Consider the following 23,614-nt stretch of genomic DNA (forward strand, 5'->3'; position numbering starts at 1 on the left):
CCCCCCCCCCCCCCACACACACACACACACACACACACCACACACACACACACACACACACACACACACACACACACACACACACACACACACACACACACACACACACACACACACACACTTAACATGCGCACACATGCATAGTGACACCACACTCACTCACACACAAACACACACACACACACACACACTTTCACACTAAACACATGCGCTGCTGCTACTGTCTGTTATCTATCCTGTTGCCTAGTCACTTTACCCCTACCTATATATACATAGCTACCTCAATTACCTCTTACCCCTGCACATCGACTCAGTACTGGCACTGCCTGTAAATAGCCATGTTATTTTTACTCGTTATTGTTATTCGATGTGTATTTATTCCTTGTGTCACTACTTCTATTTTTTTATGTTTAACTCTGCATTGTTGGAAAACGATCCGTAAATTACAATTTCACTGTTAGTCCGCACATGTTGTTTACGACGCATGTGACAAAATACAAATGTATTTTATTTTATTCTCTCTCTCTCTCTCTCTCTCTCTCTCTCTCTGTCTTTTCACTCTGTCAGTCCCCCCTCTCACTGTCTGATCTCTCTAAACCCTTCTTAGTTACCAATAAAGTGTGCCTGTACATATCTATGGGTGGTAATCAAAGTGATTTGGGAGGTGCAACGTTTCCTAGTGTTGCATAATGGTCCAGAAGCAAAGGGGAGAAGCAGCTGCTGTGAATGACCCTACTAAATGAAAGAAAAAGCTAAACTACACCTAACCACACTTCTCTTTTAGCACCGACAGACAAGCATGTAGGCCTGCACCTTGTTCCTTGAATCTCTCAGCCCCCTCCTCTCCTCTCCCTATCTTTCTCCTCTTTCGTCCTCGTCTCTCCCACCTCCTGTGGTTCTCTCCCCTATCCCTCTCCTCTCTCTGTTCCCCCTCTCTCTCTCTCAGGAGCAGTTTGCCTCTGAGCTCTCCCTCTGTCAACAGTGTTAGTGACAGAGCTGCTGCGTCAAACATGTCACGCACTTGTCACTAGTAAGTCAACCAATGTGCTGTCACACACACACAGCCCACACACGGCTGACACAGCACCATTCCTGTGCATGTATGCCCGTGCCCACCTACACAAAGAAAGGCTGTCAAAAGTACTTCTGTCAAAATGTCTCATAGTACTGTAGTTCCACACCAGTGCTATATTGCCATCTAGTGATGACATGCAGTCTATTGCTATATAACCCATAGTGTAGACCTGAAATACCAAAACAACAACTTGACAATGCACATACAAATCAACTCCCCCAATTTTTTATATTTTCATTTGCACAATTTATGGCTGCATTGATTAGCTCAGTTGGCCCTTTGAAATCATTCAAACGTATTGATATGAAATTGCTGTGATTAGAATTCTATTTTCACACAATTGCTCTCGGGAACACAAACTATTGTTGGTATCATGACGAAAATCTTGGTATGATGATCTTAAAGTTTACTGAAGTAACACTATATAAGTGACTTGTGCATTTACAGATATTTATATCAAGGCTAAAGACGGCACAGGTTATGGGGAGACTGCCATGGGGTGGAGGAACAGCTGGAGGGTGACCGGTACACCTGGACTATTCACTCACGGTCCTGGTCGGCGGGCGCTAAAGCTGGTGTCATGACTCTTAAGACTCTAAGTAATTCCTTCACTGGGGTTTAAACGGAGTTTGAATTTGAGTTCTGAGAGTTGTTGACATGCTGTAACGAAGTAGCACTTCCCCCGAAACGCTTCACCAAATCATACTGACAGGATTTCTAGGAACACACATCCGAACGTGAAACTGTGCAACGTGTTTTAAATACCAGTCATTTCACTGACACAGTGGTCTAGCGTAAACCGGATGAATGTTTTCACTATGTCCAGATTTGCATTATCATCATTTCGGGACCTTTGCACCTTTGCGTGCAATAGAAGTTTGTGCGAATGTGTGTACGTTGTTGAGGCTTCCGGTAGTTAGACCGGCGTTTGAGTCAGCGGGAGAAGACGAAAGACTTCCAGGAAACAGGAGATGAGAAAATGAAGGTTTCGTGATGAAGGTGGGAGTAGAGAGTCACAGCATGACCATGTCTTTACCTGGGCTGAGAGTGGGAGAAGGTTAATGTAGTGCATCCGCACTGTCACACCCTGACCCCTCCCTGAAGGTGCTGGATAAGTATAAGCAGTGTAATGGTCAAGCTTCCACCATATTGCGTCCACCTTACAGATCTGCAAACATGGAAGGGTTAGGGGTCAAGGGGCAGGGGTTAGGAGCAAAGTGGAAGTGTGCTGGCTCTGTGGGGGGGGGGGGGGGGGTTATATATATAAACCTCTAGCACCCAAAGAACCACGACAGGTGGCCTCTCCTCTCTAGCCTCCACCTGTCTTTCCTTTTCCAGAGGCAGCATGCATGGTGACCGGGCCCAGAACAGATCCGTTATTCAAGAAATGGCATGCTGCTCTGCCAAGGGAATGGCGTGAGCCCAGTTAGCGCAGGATCCCCCACCCCCAGTCACCGGATCACACGGCGGCAGCTGGTCCCAGGTGCTATTTTCACTCTGCTTTTATAAAGTGGTTGGCAGCAGTCGGCTGCGCCATGAAACAGACACAGTTGCAGAGCCAGTCCCAAACCCCAGCTCAGTCCCCCGCCTTAGACACCCAGTCAGGTCCACCATGAAGTCCACAGGGAGCGAACAGGGTGCCGCGCCGGACGGTTTCCCCTCCGACCTGGACGAGCTGGATAGCGGAAGCGAGGAGAGCTCCGACAACAAGTCGACGGGCGGTGGCTGTAGCCCTCAGGGAGGGTGCCGGGAGGGAGCCAGGCAGAGGGAGAGGGGGTGCAGCAGGCGTCTGCCCGGCGTTAGCAAACAGAGACAGGCAGCCAACGCGCGGGAACGGGACAGGACCCACAGCGTGAACACGGCGTTCACCGCGCTGCGCACCCTCATCCCCACAGAACCGGCAGACAGGAAACTGTCCAAGATCGAGACGCTGCGCCTGGCGTCCAGCTACATCTCCCACCTTGCCAACGTGCTGCTGCTGGGGGACGAGTGTTTGGACGGACAGCCCTGTCTCAGGTACCACAGCATCCTGCAGAGCAGCACCAACAGCAGTAGCAGCAGCCCCCCGCTAAGGCCCATATGCACTTTCTGTCTCAGTAACCAGAGGAAAACGGTGAGTCCTCAAAATAAATCAGTATATATTGGTTGACAGGCTGTGGGCTATCATGGAAGGCTGCACGTAATCTCCACAAAATAAAATGGATGGGATTTGGCTACATTTAGATAATGGGTCAGTACTTTATTTAACACTGGAGCAATTCCATAACAGCCATCCCAATCAATAGTATTTCAACGGTTTTATTTCAATGTAAACTACTACAATTTCTCTACCCTCACAGCTCAGAGATGGAGAAAAGCCCACAGCCATTTGACATGGGCACGCACTACTGTCAAGACAAGGATGCAACAAGGAAGCATACCAAGTCACACAGATGTTTACATGTACCTACGAGTGTAAAAAAAAAAAAAAAGATATAACTTTGTACATATTTTTGCTAAATCTTAGGACAAACCCCCCCCCCCCACTGAAATGCACTTTCCGTTCCTTACACGTGCGTCTTATCCACTGTGTTTTGGTCAAATTGTAACTCGAGCACAATGTGTAAGGTTCCACCTGACTGTGGGCTATTTCGGTATCAGAAATAGTAAGCCCTAGTGTCGCGCTCCTAAAAACACAGTCTCGCCTCCCCCATGCAGCCAGTCACATGGTTGTAACCCAAGCCTAGGCCATGCAGCGGTTGCTGTCAGTAGAGTAGTGGACTGGTTGGCTTGTCTCCTGACTGACTCATCTTTTGCCAACTGAGTAGAGGGTGCCTTGCTTGATTATTATATATTCAAACTCAATTCAATAGCCCCAAATATGCTTTGGTAGCTGTAAAATTGTATTTCATTTTAACCAGGATAGTTCACTTAGCAAATGAGTATAAGCCACTGCTTTCATGGGAGTCTTGAAATCTAAATGGGGGAGGCAAAACAAATATAAATGTGCTTGAATTCAAATATGATGAATGAAAGTGTTATATGTAGGCCTCAACCCACTAGTACAGCAGAAGCAACCCCACTTGGCGTTTACAAACTTTACCACAACATCAAATCATATTCCATGTCAAATGTAACATGGTGTGGAACAGAAGAAAACGTAACATACATATATGTAAACACTGCTTTTGGGAGCTCAATGTTATACCGTATGTTGAGAAATGTTTACTTGCATGTATTGCACAAGCCTTTTCACAATTCACAAACACAATAGTTCTGCATGTGTACTGGTTGCACCTTTGAAGGCCCAATGCAGCTGTTTTTATATCACCATCAAATCATTTCTACTTAACAAAGTACCTTAATGTAATAGATTTCCATTAAAATGGGAAAAAAAACTGCTTTTTAGCACAAAACTTTCTCAAGCAAGAATTTTGCTAGGACTGTCTGGGAGTGGTCTGAGTCGGAAGGGTAAACTGAAAACTAGCCGTTATTGGCAGAGAAGTTTGGAACTCTTATAGGTCATGGTGTATTAGCCAATTAACCGCATGGTGACATCACCATGGAAAGTCAAAACTCCCACCCATGCAAACCTGCTGATCAGAAGGTCCTGTGTAGATTGTATTTTCAACCAGCAACTATCAGGAAAACACTGATCAAATGTTTTCATACTTTTACAGTGTTAGTTTCATCAGCACAATAGAATTTAAAAGACCGGAACAGAATTGACTGCACTGGACCTTCTACACCTTGAAGCTTAACACAATATTTTTATTTTACGCATTGATTTGGGTATAAATTAAATTACTTTAAAATCACGCAAGATAAAAATTACAATCTTATTTATGAATTATCCAAAACAAATAACTTGTTGCACACTGATTGCAATACACTTTTACCTCAATGAAGACCTCTGAATGTATATAACCTAATAGAATTATAGGCCTACCTCCAAGTCTATTGTAATGTGTAGCATTGTTGTAAACATACTTGAATTTCTCCTAACTTATGGAAGACAATTGTCCTCTGCACATAAACAATGACAAGCTGTTTGAGAAGAAAAAAAAAATGTATTTTTGTACAATAAGTTAAAAATATATATTATTTGACTTGTAAACAATCATTAAACTACTTTCAAAATAATATTGGACTGACGGCTTGAATGTGCATGTAAAAGACCTTTAGGCCAAGTTTACAGAGGCAGTCCAACTCTGATCTTTTTCCACTAACTTGACCAATCAGATCAGCTCTTCTGTCAATAATTGGGCAAAAGATCAGAATTGTGCTGCCTGTGTAAACACAGCCTTGTGTGTGTGTGATAGATATATATATATATATATATATATATTTAATCACTCAAGACAAGACCATTTACTGTGGATTGTGTAGTACACTCATCAGGTTTACCCAGTAATAACATTAAGCTGTGTTTGAATTTGGGACCTCAGGTAGAGATGTATTAGCACAGCAGGCAGCCATGTTAAAGTATAGTAATTGATTGCATTGCTACACACCAAACATACAATGTATACCATAAATAATCAAAACAATATGAATAAGTCATCTTTATTTCTTAAAAAAAAAGTAAATTGGTTTAATCAGATTCAAGAAAGTAGTAACCAATATTAATTACTTAGCTGGCAATTCATCTTCCAGAGAGGATGTCAGTCAGGTCAAAAGGTGGTTCTACCAAGATGACAGTCACTGCACAACGTTCATCTGATCACCAATTCAACTGTTCATTACAGGTTTGTCCAAAAGGCCAAGGTAAGGAAAGGAGCTAACATGAGGATAGGACTACCGGTAAATCCTTTGGCGAGAAGGCAATGACTTGTCATTTTAGGGTGCCTTTAAGTCACACGGCAAGAAGGCGCACTTCTGCAATATTAACAGATACTGCTGTATCAGGGATATCATGGTTTATCAGACTTTAGACTGGATGCAGCAACATCAATAGAGTATCTTAATCATCAAGTAGAATGAAATACTAATTAAAAAAAGGGGGTTCATTTCTGCATCTTTCCAAACAAATCAACACTTAATTTGTTCATTTTATGATTGAGGTTTTAATTCACAATATATGTGAACTATTAAGGGTAAGTTTCAAATAAAATCTAATAAGGAGTGTACTGTTGATATCACAGCTCTTGAATTAAATGTAAATGTTGAAGAGGGGTGAAAGAAACCAGAAGGTAAAATAGAAAAACAGGACTGGGAGAGTCTAGCACTTCAGTAACATTCTACTGCTCCTACTGTGCTGTTTAAAATGCACATACGGAGGCTTGAGTTCTCAGTTCTCTTCCTCCTCCTCGGACTCAGACTCTGGAAGACAGAAAAGAGTCGACTCAAATCAGAACATTACAATTCACATCAACATCAATATTAAAGAGAACTTGTGTTTTTCAAAAAGGTGACTATTTACTATGAAAACGTGTTCTCTTTACCTTCCTCTGCATGCTTCAGCCACTCAACAAATTTCTTCATCTGCTCGAGGAAAACACTCTTTCCTTTAGCAACGTGGGCCTCTGTGTACCACTTAAGAATGGCCTCTTCACTCAAAACATCAGCTGTGTTGGGAGAGGGGGCGAGAACAAGGAACATAAGAATGTTAGGTCAAAGGTCATAAAAGCCAGGGGACCAGGGTTCATTAGGGCACACCATAAAGCCCCAATGGAAAACAAAATTGAATGTTTCTTATTAGACAAGTCTGGGGAAGTCTGTCCCCGTTTCAGTCTATTTTATTCCGTTTGGTACCTAATGAACGTACAAAAATGACATGTCACATGAGAGCTATTGTGCCCTGCCCCCACACACAGTCCATCCCAAATGGCACCCTATTCCCTTTAGAGTGCACAACTTTCAACCAGGGCCCACACCTTTGTAGAGGAGCACCACAATCTTCTGGAAGGCCTTCATGAAGTGGATGTTGTCATAGCAGTACTCCTGGATCTTCACCAGCAGGATGATCTCAGAGGCTCCCTGGGAGGTGAATGCCTTCAGGAGAGGACTGTATTGCTGTGGGGAAGAGAGAAAGACACAGGGTTAGGGTACAGGAGGGTTAGAGACTAGATGATCTCAGCGCCTCCTTGGGAGGTGAACACCTTCAGGAGAGGACTAATGCTGTGGTGGAGAGAGGACCAATTAGTTTCCATGTATCCAATCTTAAATTTACTAAATAGGCAAGTCAATTAAGAACAGATTCTTGTTTGCAATGACAAGATGTTAGGGGCAAGCACAGCAGCAATATAAGCACCTACATTTACATTTGAGTCATTTAACCGATGCTCTTATCCACAGCAATTAGGGTTAAGTGCCTTGCTTAAGGGCACATTGACAGTACTTTCACCTAGTCAGCGTGTGGATTTGAACCGGCGACATTTCGGTTACTTGCCCAACACTCTTAACCGCTATACGGGGGGGGGGGGGGGGGGGGGCAAAAAGTGGTTGACTGAACTAAAACCTAATCCCACTCCAATCTGGCCCATATTAGTACCGCCCCACCCTCTTCCAATACAGTTCCACAAACACTAATCTGAAGTTAACTTAGCAGCAACTCATTTAACCTTCATCTAGGTTTGTCTCATTGAGAAATCTTTGGCAAGAGACCTGTTCAAGAACGCAGAAGTCTACAGTTACAAAGCATTTACCTTCAAGTGTTTGATAGATTGTTCGCAGACCAGCTCTTCCTTCTTGTTCCATTCCACACAGCTCATGACACTGGACCACACGATGCCGATCATCAGTTGTTCAGAGATGCTGGTCTTCTTCATCTCCTCCCTGACGTAGGCAATTATCTAAACAAAGCAGGGAACATGTCACTGAACAATGCCCAGCTATCGTGTGTGTGTGTGTGTGTATATACACACACAAAATATAAAAACGCATGTAAAGTGTTGGCCCAATGTTTCATGAGTGGACATTTTTTAACAAAAAATCTCCATACTGTATGCACAAAAAGTTTATTTTAATTTGTTTACTTCCCTGTAGGTGAGCATTTCTCCTTTGCCAAAATAATCCATCTACCCGACAGGTGTGGACTATATCAAGAAGCTGATTAAACAGCATGCTTATTACACAGGTGCACCTTGTGCTGAGGACAAAAGGCCACTAAAATGTGCAGTTGTCACACAACACAATGTCACAGATGTCTCAAGTTGAGGGAGCGTGCAATTCCTCTGCTGACTAGAGGAATGGCCACCAGAGCTGTTGCCAGAGGATTTAACGTTTATTTCTCTACCATAAGCCATTTTAGAGAGTTTTGCAGGTACTTCCAGCCTCAGAAATGCAGACCATGTGTAACCACGCGAGCCCAGATCCACCTCCACAACCATGTTCTTTGCCTGCAGGATCGGTAGAGACCAGCCACCCGGAACGCTGATGAAACTGACGAGTGTTTCTGTCTATAATAAAGTCCTTTTGTGGAAGAAAACTCCTGATTGGCTGGGTCTGGCTCCCAAGTGGGTGGGCTGATGCCTTCCCAGGGCCACCCATGGTCATGTGAAATCCATAAAAAAAAGCCTAAAATGTATTTCAATTGACTTATTTCCTTATATGAACTGTACAGTGCATTCGGACCCCTTGACTTTTCCACTTTGTTACATTACAGCCTTACTCTAAAATGGATTTAAAACGTTTTTCCTCAATCTACACACAACATCCCATAATGACAAAGCAAAAACTTTAAACCCTTTACTCAGTACTTTGTTGAAGCACCTTTGGTAGCGATTACAGCCTCTAGGCTTCTTGAGTAATACGCTAGAATCGTTGCATGCTAGGAATATGGGACCAAATACTAAATTGTTGACTACTTTAATACACAAGTGAATTTGTCCCAATACTTTTGGTCCTCAGTCTCAGTTGACAGTGTGCACTTTAACCGGTCATTGTATCATTTCAAATACCAAGTTCTGCATGCAGTAGAGACAAAAAACACAAATGTGTCACTGTCCCAATACTTTGAGCCCACTGTATAAGAATAATAGAGAAGCCGGCCCTCACATCTTTGAAGTTGTCCCCGCGGGCCATCATCTCCTGGAGCTCTTTCTGCAGCTCCTTACGGGACCCGATGGCCTCCTGGTTCCTGGCAAAGTCTGACAGCTCCTTCAGTCCCGCATCGGTGAAGTACTTAGAAAAATGCTCACAGCTCCGCTTGTTGGCAGGAAAGAGCTCCTGTGACAGATATTAATACAAGTAATTAGTTCCAATTCAAGATTTTGTTTTAAATCTAAAAGGCCTATATAAAAACTCTTAGGGCTGGTTCAACAGACAATCTCCATTGAACATGCTTTTTAGACTATAACTAGTCTTCAAGGGATAGTTCACCCAAATTACAAAATTATACTTGCTTCCTTACCCTGTAAGCAGTCTATGGATAAGGTACAACAAATATCCATGCTTTGGTTTAGTATCCCTCTCACAATTTCAACATGCTAACATTTCAGCATTTGTGGCACAAATCCCATTAAAGTCATGGGAGCGAAGGGCATTTTTCACACGTCATGTCCAAATCATCCAAAAGTATCTAAAATTGACTGTGAAGCTCAACAAAGTCACTCAGAGGATTTGAAAGTGGTGTGAAATGTTAATATCGGTCCCATTGACTAATGGGATTTGTGCCACAAATGCTAAAATGTTAACATATGGAAACAGTGCCAGGGATACAACCAAAGCATGGATTGCTGTCATGCCTTGTCCATAGACTGCTTATAGCAGGTGTATCAAACTATTTCCATGGAGGGCCTAGCGCCTGCTGGTTTTTCCTTTCAATTAAGACCTAGACAAACAGGTGAGGGGAGTGCCTTACTAATTAGTGACCTTGAGTCAATCAAGTACAAGGGACGAGCGAAAACCCGCAGACACTCGGCCTTCCGTGGAATTAGTATGACACAGGGCTTACATGGTAATCAAATCAAACTTTATTTGTCACATGCGCCGAATACAACAGGTGTAGACCTTATAGTGAAATGCTTACTTACAAGCCCTTAACCAACAATAGTTAAGAAAATAAGTAAAACACTTTTTTTAAGTTTGAAATAACTAAAGAGCAGCAGCAAAATAACAATAGCGAGGCTATGAGTCAATGTGCAGGGGCACCTGTTAGTTGAGGTAATATGTAGGTAGAGTTAAAGTGACTATGCATAGATAACAGAGTCGCAGCAGCGTAGAAGGGGACACAAAATGCAAATAGTCTGGGTAGTCATTTGATTAGATGTCTTATGGCTTGGGGGTAGAAGCTGTTTAAAAGCCTGGGTCGTACGCACTAGCCTCTGTAGTGACTTGCAGTCGGAGGCCGGGCAGTTGCCATACCAGGCAGTGATGCAACTGTCAGGATGCTCTCGATGGTGCAGCTGTAGAAACTTTTGAGGATATGAAGACCCATGCCAAATCTTTTCAGTCTCCTGAGGGGGAATAGGTTTTGTCGTGCCCTCTTCACGACAGTCTTGGTGTGCTTGGACCATGTTAGTTTGTTGGTGATATGGACACCAAGGAACTTGAAGCTCTCAACCTGCTCCACTACAGCCCGGTCAATGAGAATGGGGGTGTGCTCAGTCCTCCTTTTCCTGTAGTCCACAATCATCTCCTTAGTCTTGATCACACTGAGGGAGAGGTTGTCCTTGCACCACACGGGCAAGTCTCTGACCTCCCTATAGGCTGTCTCGTCGCTGTTCAGGCCTATCACTGTTGTGTCAATGGCAAACTTAATGGTGTTGGAGTCGTGCAATCATGAGTGAACAGGGAGTACAGGAGGGGACTGAGCACACATCCCTGAGGGGTCCCTGTGTTGAGGATCATTGTGGAGGACGTGTTGTTACCTACCCTTACCACCTGGGGAAACGCGTCAGGAAGTCCAGGATCCAGTTGCAGAGGGAGGTGTTTAGTCCCAGGGTCCTTAGCTTAGTGATGAGCTTTGAGGGCACTACGGTGTTGAACGCTGAGCTGTAGTCAATGATTTGCATTCTCGCATAGGTGTTCCTTTTGTCCAGGTGTGAAAGGGCAGTGTGGAGTGCAATGGAGATTGCATCATCTGTGGATCTGTTGTGGCAGTATGCAAATTTGAGTGGGTCTAGGGTTTCTGGGATAATGATGTTGATGTGAGCCATGACCAGCCTTTCAAAGCACTTCATGGCTACAGATGTGAGTGCTACGGGTCTCTAGTCATTTAGGCAAGTTACCTTAGTGTTCTTGGGCACAGGGACAATGGTGGCCTGCTTGAAACATGTTGGTACTACAGACTGACAGGGAGAGGTTGAAAGTGTCAGTGAAGACTTGAGTTGGTGAGCGCATGCTCAGAGTACACGTCCTGGTAATCCGTCTGGCCCTGCGGCCTTGTGAATGTTGACCTGTTTAAAAGTCTTACAACGGCTGCGGAGAGCGTGATCACACAGTCGTCCGCAACAGCTGATGCCCTCATCCATGTTTCAGTGTTACTTGCCTCGAAGTTATTTAGCCCGATACCTGCCCAGTGACACGAGCCTCTCAGCTGTGCTTCCCTTTGTAGTCTAATAGTTTGCAAGCCCTGCCACATCCAACTAGCGTCAGAGCCGGTGTAGTACGATTCGATCTTAATCCTGTATTGACGCTTTGCCTGTTTGATGGTTCGGAGGGCATAGCGGGATATCTTATAAGCTTCCGGGTTAGAGTCCCGCTCCTTGAAAGCGGTAGCTCTACCCTTTAACCAGGTGTGGATGTTGCCTGTAATCCATGGCTTCTAGTTGGGGTATGTACGTACAGTCACTGTGGGGATGATGTCATTGATGCACTTATTGATAAAGCCAGTGACTGATGTGGTGTACTCCTCAATGCCATCGAAAGAATCTCGGAACACATTCCAGTCGGTGCTAACAAAAAAACAGTCCTGTAGTTCAGCATCTTCGTCATCTGACCACTTAAAAAAAAAAAAAATATTGACCGAGTCACTGGTACTTCCTGCTATAATTTTCTCTTGTAAGCAGGAATCAGGAAGGAAGGCGAGGGAGAGCTTTGTGGAATAACGGTGGTCTAGAGTCCGTCCCCCCCCTCTGGTTGCACATTTAATATGCTGATAGAAATTAGGTAAAACTGATTTAAGTTTCCCATGCATTTAAGGTTCCCGGCCACTAGGAGCGCCGCCCCTGGATGAGCGGTTTCCTGTTTGCTTATGGTGGTATACAGCTCATTGAGTGCGGTCTTAGTGCAGCATCGGTCTGTGGTGGTATGTAGACAGCAATGAAAAAATACACATGAAAACTAGGTAGATCGTGTGGTCTACAGCTTATCATGAAATACTCTACCTCAGGCGAGCAAAACCTTGAGACTTCCTTCCTACAAATATACATAGGCCGCTACCCCTTGTCTTACCAGAGGATGCTGTTCTATCCTGCCGATAGAGTGTATAACTCGCCAGCTGTATGTTATTCATGTCGTTGTTCAGCCACAGGACTCGGTGAAACATAAGATGACAGTTAATGTCCCGTTGGTAGGATATACATGCTTTTAGTTCGTCCCATTTATTTTCCAGTGATTGTACGTTGGCTAACAGTACGGATGGCAAAGGCAGATTAGCCACTCGTCGCCTAATCCTCACAAGGCACCCCCGATCTCCTTCCGCAAAATCTTTCTCTTGTTGTGAACGACAGGGATGAGGGCCTGTTCGGGTGTCTGGAGTAAATCCCTCTCGTCCAACTCATTAAAGAAACATTATTTGTCCAATTCCAGGTGAGTAATCGCTGTTCTGATGTCCAGAATCTCAATTCGGTCATAAGAGATGGTAGCTGCAACATTATCTACAAAATTAGTTACAAACGCAAAAATAAAAAACAATAGCACAGTTGGTTAAGAGCCAATTAAACAGCAGCCATCCTCTCCGGCTCCATTAAATGTTGTAAGGAAACGTATGTCACTTTGGAGAACCATCCCTTTAATCTGTGTTGAGGAAAGCGCCACATACTCTTCTATATGTATTGGTATCCTTGGAGGGGGAAAAAAATCAAATAAAAATCAAGTAAGGAATTGTAGCTTTACCATCAGCCTGTTGTCCATGCCAACTTTGCGGAGAGCGACAGCAACAGCGTTGATGTCCCTTTCATAGATCCAGGACTTGAACAGTTTCACAGCAAAGGCTGCAGATACCCCTGCAAACAGTCATAAAGCAACAGTCAAAGTAGCAGGTACCCTGCAATGAACAGCACTCAAATCACTATTTTGTATGAACTAAAAACGTTCATTTCAGAGACATTGGGTTCATAAAATGTTTTAAGTTGTTTGAATACTGTGTCCATTTCAGAGACCATTTAACAAAAAGGTGGCTATCCAGTGAATAGGGTCATGTTCATCAGGTCCCACCGTAACCAAACATTTGTCAAAATGAAAAACAAGCAGCTCTTATTGGACAGGTCCAGGTAAAGACAGTGGTGGGCTGGCAGATACTCACCCTCTTTGACCACGTTCTCGTTGAAGAGACTTCCAATGACAGCGGCTGATATGTTTCCATTGGCCAACAGAATGCCAGTGAGCATGGCCAGCTTGTTGCGTTCTGATTCGGTGAACCCTTTTAAAAACAGCAGCAACTGTGGAGTAGATATAATAATGAGCCTGCAGGGTAAATGTTTTAGTTCTTTGTTGTGGAAATAAAATATCCCATTCCATCAGTGCCAACTGCCAAGCAAGAGTTCAAACCAACTGTCTCACCTTCTTGATCTCCTCCTCAAACCCTTTCTCCAGGTACTTGTAACGCCGGATCAGCTTGTTAAAAACCTACAAGTCCAAAACAAAGGAAGATGTGAAATTGTGGTAAATTCATTATACAGCATTGATTAGCTGGGTAGAGCTTCTAGACAGATGTGTATATGTATAGTTGGATATAGATACTTTCCCCTAATAAAATGATTTCCACATCCTTTTACCTGAGCATATGCTTGCATTGTCTCAAGGTCCTCTTGTGCCGTGAAGAGGCAGAACTCTGTGCGGGTCAGGTCATCAGATATACTACCTCCTGGGGCTGCAGACAGGTGAAGGGGGAGAAAGGAAAGTGTCAGCGTGCTGATCTGGACAACAGCAGCTTTCCAAACAGTATGGAAACTGACTTCCAACACTCCACTTCCTCAAACTTTCCTTGAATCCTCTTTCCTTCTCAAAACACATTGTAGAAGAAGGTCAGATGGGTGGGACTTTGCAAGGAGGCACGGGATCCCTGAAAGTTACTGACTTTCAACACTACTTAAAGATCTGTACTCACCAAGCATTCCGCCAGCCACCAGGATGTCAAAGAGTGTCTCTGCATACCGGCGGTAGTCAAGCTTGGCGCCAGAGGCATCAAGGAATTTTGCAACAGCTTCCAAATCAGAGCCAGTTTGATTCAAGCCTTGTACGATACTTTCTTGAAACTGAGTAGGGTCAAATCTCTCCTTTTCATCTGTTGAAAAACATGCCAGGATTTCACCACTGGTAGCATTTTGACATAACTAGTTGAACCCAAAAAAAGTAGTGGTCAATTGGTCGACAATGAAGATGCCCAACTTACCTCTTTTCCTCGTTTTGAAACGCTGGCCGGTTAGCGTTGGCTTTTGCTGCTTTTGATTATTCATAAAAGACACTCTGGATGAGAAAAGTTTAACATTAACGTCTGAGTGAGCACGGTCAAGATAACTAGTAAACATTAGCAGGCCATGTATAGCTAGTTGGAAACGTGCTCTGCCCAACAGGATTTATGTAACGTTAGGCCCATGCGAGCCAGTCAGAGCTATGCTATGCCTTGTTCTGGATATCTTTTAGCAAGCCACACCTGGTAATTTGGATAACTGGCAAAGTTAACATTGTTTTATATTCATCATGACAAAGCTAGATTACAATCAAAATGTAGTTAGGTGAAGTTAGCTTGCTAGCCTGCTTAGTTGCCATCCAAGATGGTAGGCTTTATTGTGAGCACGGGGACCTTCCCCCATGCGCCTGTTCAGCCAGGCCTTGCTTGTTCGTGTGGCACCTGCTAAACTCCCATAGCAGCTAACAAGTCACCCTTTCCTGTAATGCAAACAAAACTTGAACCAAAGGACGTCTATATGGCAACTAGGTGTCTCTACAGTGGGTAGTTCCTTAAAACATGTGTTTCAACGTGCCATATCTAACAAAGTCAGTTCTCCCGACATGATAGCTAACGTTGTTAGCTATTTAGTTTGCTAGGTAACGTTAGCCAAGTTGTGCTTGCTAGCGAACAATGCCTGAAAAAGAACTCTAGCTAGCCAATGTTAGTTTAAACAGACACGTGTAGATTAAATTGTCAACCGAATGTGCAAAGTATGCAGGTCACCTACCGAAATTTATGCAGATAAAAAAACGGTTAGAGAAAGAACAAATTCAAACACCCGATTTCAGTTCTATCGACCTAACAAAAATACTCTTTCCGGAACCAACCAGTGACCGGTTTTCGCAAGTACGCATGCGTGTTTAAATACGGCTCTATAGTGTATATGTAATGTTTCTTTGTCATGATATAACTTTCTTGATAATGTGTGTAAATGATTGTCAAGCTCAAGCCATGTGACATTGGTCAATTCCAAAGGTATTTAAACTGCCACAAATGATAGTTCCGAGTTTCAGATTGCTGCTTTTGAGTAAACGTCAATCATGTCCTCCCCCAACAGTTGCTATGAATTGATTTTCTATGTCATATCAAATTAAACTTTATTTGTCACATGCGCGGATATAAGTGTAGACTTTACCGTGAAATGCTTACTTACAAGCCCTTAACCAACAGCGCAGTTCAAGAAGAGTTAAGAAAATATTTACCAAGTATACTAAAATAAAAAAGTAACACAATAAGAATAAAGAGGCTATATACACAGGGCACAGTGTGCGGGGGTACAGCTACATTGAGGTAATTTGTACATGTAGGTGGGGGTGAAGTGACTATGCATAGATAATAAACAGCGAGTAGCAGCAGTGTACAAAAGGGAGGGATTATGGTGGTCTGCTTGGAACATGTAGGTATTACAGACTCGGTCAGGGAGAGGTTGAAAATGTTTGTGAAGACACTTGACAGTTGGTCCACGCATGCTTTGAGTACACGTCCTGGTAATCCGTCTGGCCCAGCAGATTTGTGAATGTTGACCTGTCTAAAGGTTTTGTTCACATCGGTTACCGAGAGCGTTATCACACAGTCATCGAGAACAGCTGGTGCTCTCGTGCATGCTTCAGTGTTGCTTGCCTCGAAGCAAGCATAAAAGGCATTTAGCTCATCTGGTAGGCTCGCGTCACTGGGCAGCTCGCGTCTGGGTTTTGTTTGTAGTCCGTAATAGTTTTCAAGCCCTGCCACATCCGACAAGCATTAGAGCCGGTGTAGTAGGATTCAATCTTAATCCTTAATCCTGTATTGCCGCTTTGCTTGTTTGATGGTTCGTCTGAGAGCATAGCAGGATATCTTATAAGAGTCTGGATTAGTCTCCCGCTCCTTGAAAGCGGCAGCTCTAGCCTTTAGCTCGATGCGGATGTTGCCTGTAATCCATGGCTTCTGGTTGGGATATGTACGTACAGTCACTGTGGGGACGACATCGTCAATGCACTTATTGATGAAGCCGATGACTGAGGTGGTGTACTCCTCAATGCCATTGGATGAATCCCGGAACATATTCCAGTCTGTGCTAGCCAAACAGTCCTGTAGTGTAGCATCCGCATCATCTGACCACTTCCATATTGAGCGAGTCACTGGTATTTCCTGCTTTAGTTTTTGCTTGTAAGCAGGAATCAGGAGGCTAGAATTATGGTCAGATGTGCCAAATGGAGGGTGGGGGAGAGCTTTGTATGCATCTCTGTGTGTGGATTAAAGGTGGTCTAGGATTTTTTTTCTCTGGTTGCACATGTGACATGCTGGTAAAAATGTGGTAAAACTGATTTAAGTTTGCCTGCATTAAAGTCCCCGGCCACTAGGAGCGCCGCTTCTGGGTGCATTGTTTTCTTTGCTTATGGCCTTATAGAGTTAGTTGAGAGCAGTCTTAGTTCCAGCTTCGTTCTGTGGTGGTAAATAGACTGCTACGAATAATATCGATGAGAACTCTCTTGGTAGATAGTGTGGTCTACAGTTTATCATAAGGTACTCTACCTCAGGCGAGCAATACCTCGAGACTTCTTTAATATTAGACATCGCGCACCAGCTGACAAATAGACACACACACCCCCCCTCGTCTTACACCCTCACCCCTCTGTTCTGCCTGTGCATGGAAAATCCCGCTAGCTCTATATTGTCTGTATCGTCGTTCAGCCACGTCTCGGTGAATCATAAGATGTTACAGTTTTTGATGTCCCGTTGGTAAGATAATCTTATTCATAGATCATCAATTTTATTTTCCAATGATTGCACGTTATCACGAAGAACGGATGGCAGTGGGAGTTTACTCGCTCGCCTACGGATTCTCAGAAGACTGCCCGATCTGCGGTCCCTTTTCCTGCGTCTTTTCTTCACACAAAAGGCGTGGATCTGGGCCTGTTCCAGTGAAAGCAGGATATCCTTCTTGTCGGATTTGTTAAAGGAAAAAGTTTCTTCCAGTCCACGGTGAGTAATCTCTGTTCTGATGTCCAGAAGTTATTTTCGGTCATAAGCATAGCAGTGTCGTGTCTTTGGGCACCATTAACTGAATACATGTTTATCAAAATAACTCCCTGTAATTATTATCACGCGATTAAACTGATTAATCATTTAACTGTAATTAATTAGGAGATCGGGGCACCAAGGAAAATATTCAGATTACAAAGTTATAATTTTCCTAATATAACTTTCCTATATTATAACATTAAATATTATATTATAGTATAGGTCGATTATCTTCTGGTTTAAATGGTGTATTTTACCTCGCGCGCGCCTCATTCCAAACGTCGTAAATTGTTGTATGTGCACGAACCCAGTCTTTACTAAAAGTCATCCATACATCAATTGTCTTAAAATCATTTATTTACTAAACTAAGTAATTCACAGAAAGCAAAGAAACAGTAATTATCGTCACAAAGAATTGGTAGAGAAATGTGCCCTAGTGTGCTAAACCGGCATGGCTGGTGTCTGGTTAAACAAAGGGTCATAAAGGGCAGCTGATGAGGCACACAGAGTTCATTAATATTAACAATTGATATGCTAATTCTTCGCACATGAACGCTCACTCATTCGGGAACAATTGCAATCAATATATATTTACGCTCAGTGTGTGTCGGGATCCTTGTTGGAGAGTTTTTGTCCTGTTGGAGAGTTTTTGTCCACGTTCTCTCTCTCGGTTACAATGGATCTTTCAAAGCGACATTCATTAGCGTCGTTATAGAATGGATGTTTCGTCGGTCTTCGCATTCGATGATACCGAATTCTCGCTGCAGACTAGTACTTAATATCAAAGACTTGTTCTTATTCTGTATCGATAGTTTAACCATGTGGTATGGTTAAAGTTCAGTAGAGGAATACATGGTCAAACCTATTGGCCAACTCGTAATGGAGTGGAGGCCTGGTCTGAAGAAAGTAACCCTGGGTGGGGGTTTTATTCGGAATGACAGAAAAAGGCTGTCTCATGACGCCAGGTCTTGTCTGTGTCCCTGGGGGCGTGCCGATGACTAAGTTAAGCTTTGAACAGAAATACAATTCTATCACATTAACATCAGTACAAAGCCTCTCAACATATTCCAAATAGCTTTAATCTTATTAAATCATTGTATACAACCATTTAGATGCAAGTCCCATAGCTGAGGCTATTATATAAACCTTAGTATGGTAATATGGTACTCTGTCTCAGTGCTTGAGGCGTCACTACAGATACCCTGGTTCGAATACAGGCTGTATCACAACTGAGTCCCAATTGGCCCAGCGTCGTCCGGGTTTGATCAGCCGTCATTGTAAATAATATTTTTTTCTTAACTGACTTGTCTAGTTAAATAAAGGTTAAATATATATATTTTTAAAATCAGATCTTTTGCCAATAATGGAGCAAAAGATCCGAATGGGGCTGCCTGTGTAAAAAAAAGCCAGACTGCTTAATCATATTGGATCAACACTGTATTTACTCTCCATTATATGTTGGTTTGACCATTTATACTGTACTGGTCTTTTGGAATAACATTAGGCTACATTTTCAAACTGCAGAGGACAGTATATTTTCCTTTTGCTGAGCAGCTCAATTGACAGGACAATACAGTGCCACTGACACGGCCCGCTATCAAAACCTGTGGGCTCTCCTTCACCGAAGCTAACATGAGTAAAACATTTAAACGTGTTAACCCTCGCAAGGCTGCTGGCCCAGACAGCATCCCCAGCCGCGTCCTCAGAGCATGCGCAGACCAGCTGGCTGGTGTGTTTACGGACATATTCAATCAATCCTTATCCCAGTCTGCTGTTCCCACATGCTTCAAGAGGGCCACCATTGTTCCTGTTCCCAAGAAAGCTAAGGTAACTGAGCTAAATGACTATCGCCCCGTAGCACTCACTTCCGTCATCATGAAGTGCTTTGAGAAACTAGTCAAGGACCATATCACCTCCACCCTACCTGACACCCTAGACCCACTCCAATTTGCTTACCGCCCCAATAGGTCCACAGACGACGCAATCACACTGCACACTGCCCTAACCCATCTGGACAAGAGGAATACATATGTAAGAAAGCTGCTCATCGACTACAGCTCAGCATTTAACAACATACTACCCTCCAAACTCGTCATTAAGCTTGAGACCCTGGGTCTCAACCCCGCCCTGTGCAACTGGGTTCTGGACATCCTGACGGGCCGCCCCCAGGTGGTGAGGGTAGGAAACAACATCTCCACCCCGCTGATCCTCAACACTGGGGCCCTGCAAGGGTGCGTTCTCAGCCCTCTCCTGTACTCCCTGTTCACCCATGACTGCGTGTCCATGCACGCCTCCAACTCAATCATCAAGTTTGCAGATGACACTACAGTGGTAGGCTTGATTAACAACAACAACGAGACGGCCTACAGGGAGGAGGTGAGGGCCCTCGGAGTGTGGTGTCAGGAAAATAACCTCACAATCAATGTCAACAAAACAAAAGAGATGATCGTGGACTTCAGGAAACAGCAGAGGGAGCAGCCCCCTATCCACATCGACGGGACAGTAGTGGAGAAGGTGGAAAGTTTTAAGTTCCACGGCATACACATCACGGACAAACTGAAATGGTCCACCCACACAGACAGCGTGGTGAAGAAGGAGCAGCAGCGCCTCTTCAACCTCAGGAGGCTGAAGAAATTCGGCTTGTCACCAAAAACACTCTCAAACTTTTACAGATGCACAATCGAGAGCATCCTGTCGGGCTGTATCGCCGCCTGGTACGGAAACTGCTCCGCCCACAACCGTAAGGCTCTCCAGAGGGTGGTGAGGTCTGCACAACGCATCACTGAGGGCAAACTACCTGCCCTCCAGGACACCTACACCACCCGATGTCACAGGAAGGCCAAAAAGATCATCAAGGACAACAACCACCCGTGCCACTGCCTGTTCACCCCGCTATCATCCAGAAGGTGAGGTCAGTACAGGTGCATCAAAGCGGGGACCGAGAGACTGAAAAACAGCTTCTATCTCAAGGCCATCAGACTGTTAAACAGCCATCACTAACTTTGAGTGGCTGCTGCCAACATACTGACTCATCTCGAGCCACTAATGAAAAATGTATGTAATAAATGTATCACTAGCCACTTTAAACAATGCCACTTTATATAATGTTTACATACCCTACATTACTCATCTCATATGTATATACTGTACTCTATACCATCTACTGCATCTTGCCTATGCCGTTCGGCCATCGCTCATTCATCTATTTTTATGTACATATTCTTATTCATTCCTTTACACTTGTGTGTATAAGGTAGTTGTTGTGGAATTGTTAGATTACTTGTTAGATATTACTGCATGGTCGGAACTAGAAGCACAAGCATTTCGCTACACTCGCATTAACATCTGCTAACCATATGTATGTGACAAATAAAATAAAATTTGATTTGAAATTGAATAGTAATTGTCATTTACGCAATGCAGTTGTCTGGTAAATATATATTGTGTTTGTGATATTTTCTATTATTTCTATGGTTAGTATGAGGAAATCATATCACTTCAACACTGTAAGAAAATATTAAACAAAAGGCTGCATTGTAAAATGTATAATTTTGTATAATCTATAGTTTTTCTGCATTGACATATTTATTATGCAGTATTCAAAATATTGATGCATATTCCTCCAGTCCTCTCACCTCAAAATGTTCACTTTTATGTAAAGCACATGATTGTCAGCAGACTGATACACCAATACCCTGATTATAGTCACAGATAATACTATAGATTAGATGCAGAGAGTATGACATTCTCAAGCCACCCGTGATATCATTTTGACTCTCCAGGGTCCTTTCCTGTCTCCAGGGACTTTCCTGTCTCCTGATGTAGATATGCCTTGTTACTGTTTTCTCACAGACAGAGGCTTGGTTGTCTTAGAATAGATTGTGTTTGTGTGTGTGTGTGTGTGTGTGTGTGCTTTGACGGATGTACATATTTCAGATCTTAGAGAGGAATGCCAATCCAGAGGAGGTGCTCCTCAAATTCCTCAGAAGGAAAGGTACTTCTCCTCAACAAAATAACAACACCTTTTTTATGTAAATAACAGCACATAATGTCTATGTTCATCAAATGTAATTTTATTGGTCACATACACATTTTTAGCAGATGTTATTGCGGGTGTAGCAAAATGCGTGTGTTCCTAGCTCCAACAGTGCAGTAGTATCTAACAATTCACAACAATACACAAATCTAAAAGTAAAAGAATGGAATTAAGAAATCTATAAATATTAGGACGAGCAATGATGGAGTGACATTGACTAAATACAGTATATACATATGAGGTGAGTAAAGCAGTATGTAAACATTATTAAAGTGACTAGTGTTCCATTATTAAAGTGGCCAGTTATTCTGTCTTTTTTTTACATTTTAGTCACTTAGCAGACGCTTTTATCCAGAGCGACTTACAGTAGTGAATGCATACATTTCATTTATTTATTTATTTTTCCGTACTGGTCCCCCGTGGGAATCGAACCCACAACCCTGGAATCGCAAACACCATGCTCTACCAACTGAGCCACACGGGACCATGTATATATGTATATAGGGCAGCAGCCTCTAAGGTGCAGGGTTGAGTCGCAGTGAGTCATTTCAAAATGCTTAGCCAAAATCATCTACATGTATCTCTTCTCTATATAGTGCTTTTAACTGGGACTAAGTATGGTTGTGGAGGGAGTGGCTGTGGGGCCTGCACGGTCATGGTGTCCAGATATGACCAACTCCCCAACAGAGTTCTGTATCCTTTCGTTCTAATACTGCCCTCACAACTATATGTGGGAAGCAAACCATTTAATTTAATATTTTACTAAATAACACCGCCACAAAATATCATGACTGAGAAACCCAGTTTTGGGGTAAAGTGACTGGAATCTTCTTCAGTTTGCGTCACACTATTCTATTCCATTCGAGACGGCACTGCTTGTAATATCCTTGACCTCTGATCCTAGCCACTACACTGTTAACGCCTGTCTTCAGCCCATCTGCAGCCCATCTGCACACTGCACGGGGCTGCTGTGGTAACAGTGGAGGGTATCGGCAGCACCAAAACCAAACTGCATCCGGTTCAGATAGGTGCAACTATAGGGTTATATAGGGTTTTGTGATCCTAAATCCTACAAGTGGAGCTCTCCATTCATTGTAAGGAAAGCTGATATGTCTATGTTCTTCAAGGAGCGTATAGTCAAGGCCCATGGGTCTCAGTGTGGGTTCTGTACTCCAGGCATGGTGATGTCCATGTACACTTTACTGAGGAACAAACCACAGCCCAACATGGAGGACATCAGAGAGGCTTCTAGGAGGTAATTTCTCTATATTTTATAGATAAAATATAAAACATAGGCTATTTACTATTATTGTTATTTTTATAATATTGAGTAGTCCAAAGGTTTCTACAAAAACATTAGTTGTAGGAGCTAGCTATTTTCAAACACTATTGACAGTTTTTTGACCACATTCTCAAAGGAAACCTCTGCCGCTGTACTGGCTACAGGCTGATCATTGATGGATTCAAAACTTTCTGTGATGTGAGTAATGCCTTTAACCCATTTCCACAAGCTAGTTGTTTGATTCAAAGCACATGTCTCTTAACCAAAATGCACATGTTTTGTCTTTTTATTACTTTGACACATGTTCTGTAAAATGCATGTTACATATCACTAGGTAACAGAGAATGGAGAGGGATGTTGCCAGAATGGCCAGAATGGAGAATAAGGGGGAAAGTGCTGTATAGAGAATGGAACTAAGCAACATATGGATAGTGATGTGAGTTAAATACTTTACATTTTAACCTAATGAATTCCAACCTTATACTTGCGCAAGATGCATTAGGGAATGGTATAGTCCCCTTAACCCAACGAGTCCCACCGTAACGCTGGCGTGTTTTGGACTTTTAACACCTTTTAAACATTGTGTGTTTGAGCTACAGACTTCTGGGGTGAACCTTTGGCTTTTTATATTTGTTGTGCATCCGTTAGTCTTTGTGATTAATGGGGGCTGAGCTAGAGTGGTGT

The 23,614-nt window shown here is 43.2% G+C and overlaps 2 protein-coding genes across 2 annotated transcripts; one reads left to right on the plus strand and one right to left on the minus strand.

Moving 5' to 3' along the window:
- Window positions 1-2,536: 2,536 nt before the first annotated feature.
- Window positions 2,537-3,584, plus strand: LOC106575227 (transcription factor 15-like). Its single transcript, XM_014151597.3, has 2 exons — window positions 2,537-3,188; window positions 3,415-3,584. Exons 1-2 carry the CDS (start codon window positions 2,688-2,690, stop codon window positions 3,445-3,447), a joined length of 534 nt encoding a protein of 177 aa, XP_014007072.1. The 5' UTR covers window positions 2,537-2,687; the 3' UTR covers window positions 3,448-3,584.
- A 2,022-nt stretch (window positions 3,585-5,606) lies between these two features.
- LOC106575225 (eIF5-mimic protein 2-A) lies at window positions 5,607-15,475 on the minus strand. The gene is made up of 12 exons (XM_014151596.3): window positions 15,340-15,475; window positions 14,553-14,626; window positions 14,268-14,444; window positions 13,936-14,030; window positions 13,721-13,786; window positions 13,464-13,599; window positions 13,055-13,164; window positions 9,053-9,223; window positions 7,702-7,848; window positions 6,931-7,069; window positions 6,499-6,621; window positions 5,607-6,376 (listed from the first exon to the last, which is right to left on the minus strand). Exons 2-12 carry the CDS (start codon window positions 14,614-14,616, stop codon window positions 6,345-6,347), a joined length of 1,260 nt encoding a protein of 419 aa, XP_014007071.1. The 5' UTR covers window positions 14,617-14,626; window positions 15,340-15,475; the 3' UTR covers window positions 5,607-6,344.
- Window positions 15,476-23,614: the final 8,139 nt, after the last annotated feature.

The sequence above is a fragment of the Salmo salar genome, chromosome 17 (assembly GCF_965601325.2).
Source record: "Salmo salar chromosome 17, fSalSal1, whole genome shotgun sequence".
In the NCBI taxonomy this organism is placed as follows: Eukaryota; Metazoa; Chordata; class Actinopteri; order Salmoniformes; family Salmonidae; genus Salmo; species Salmo salar.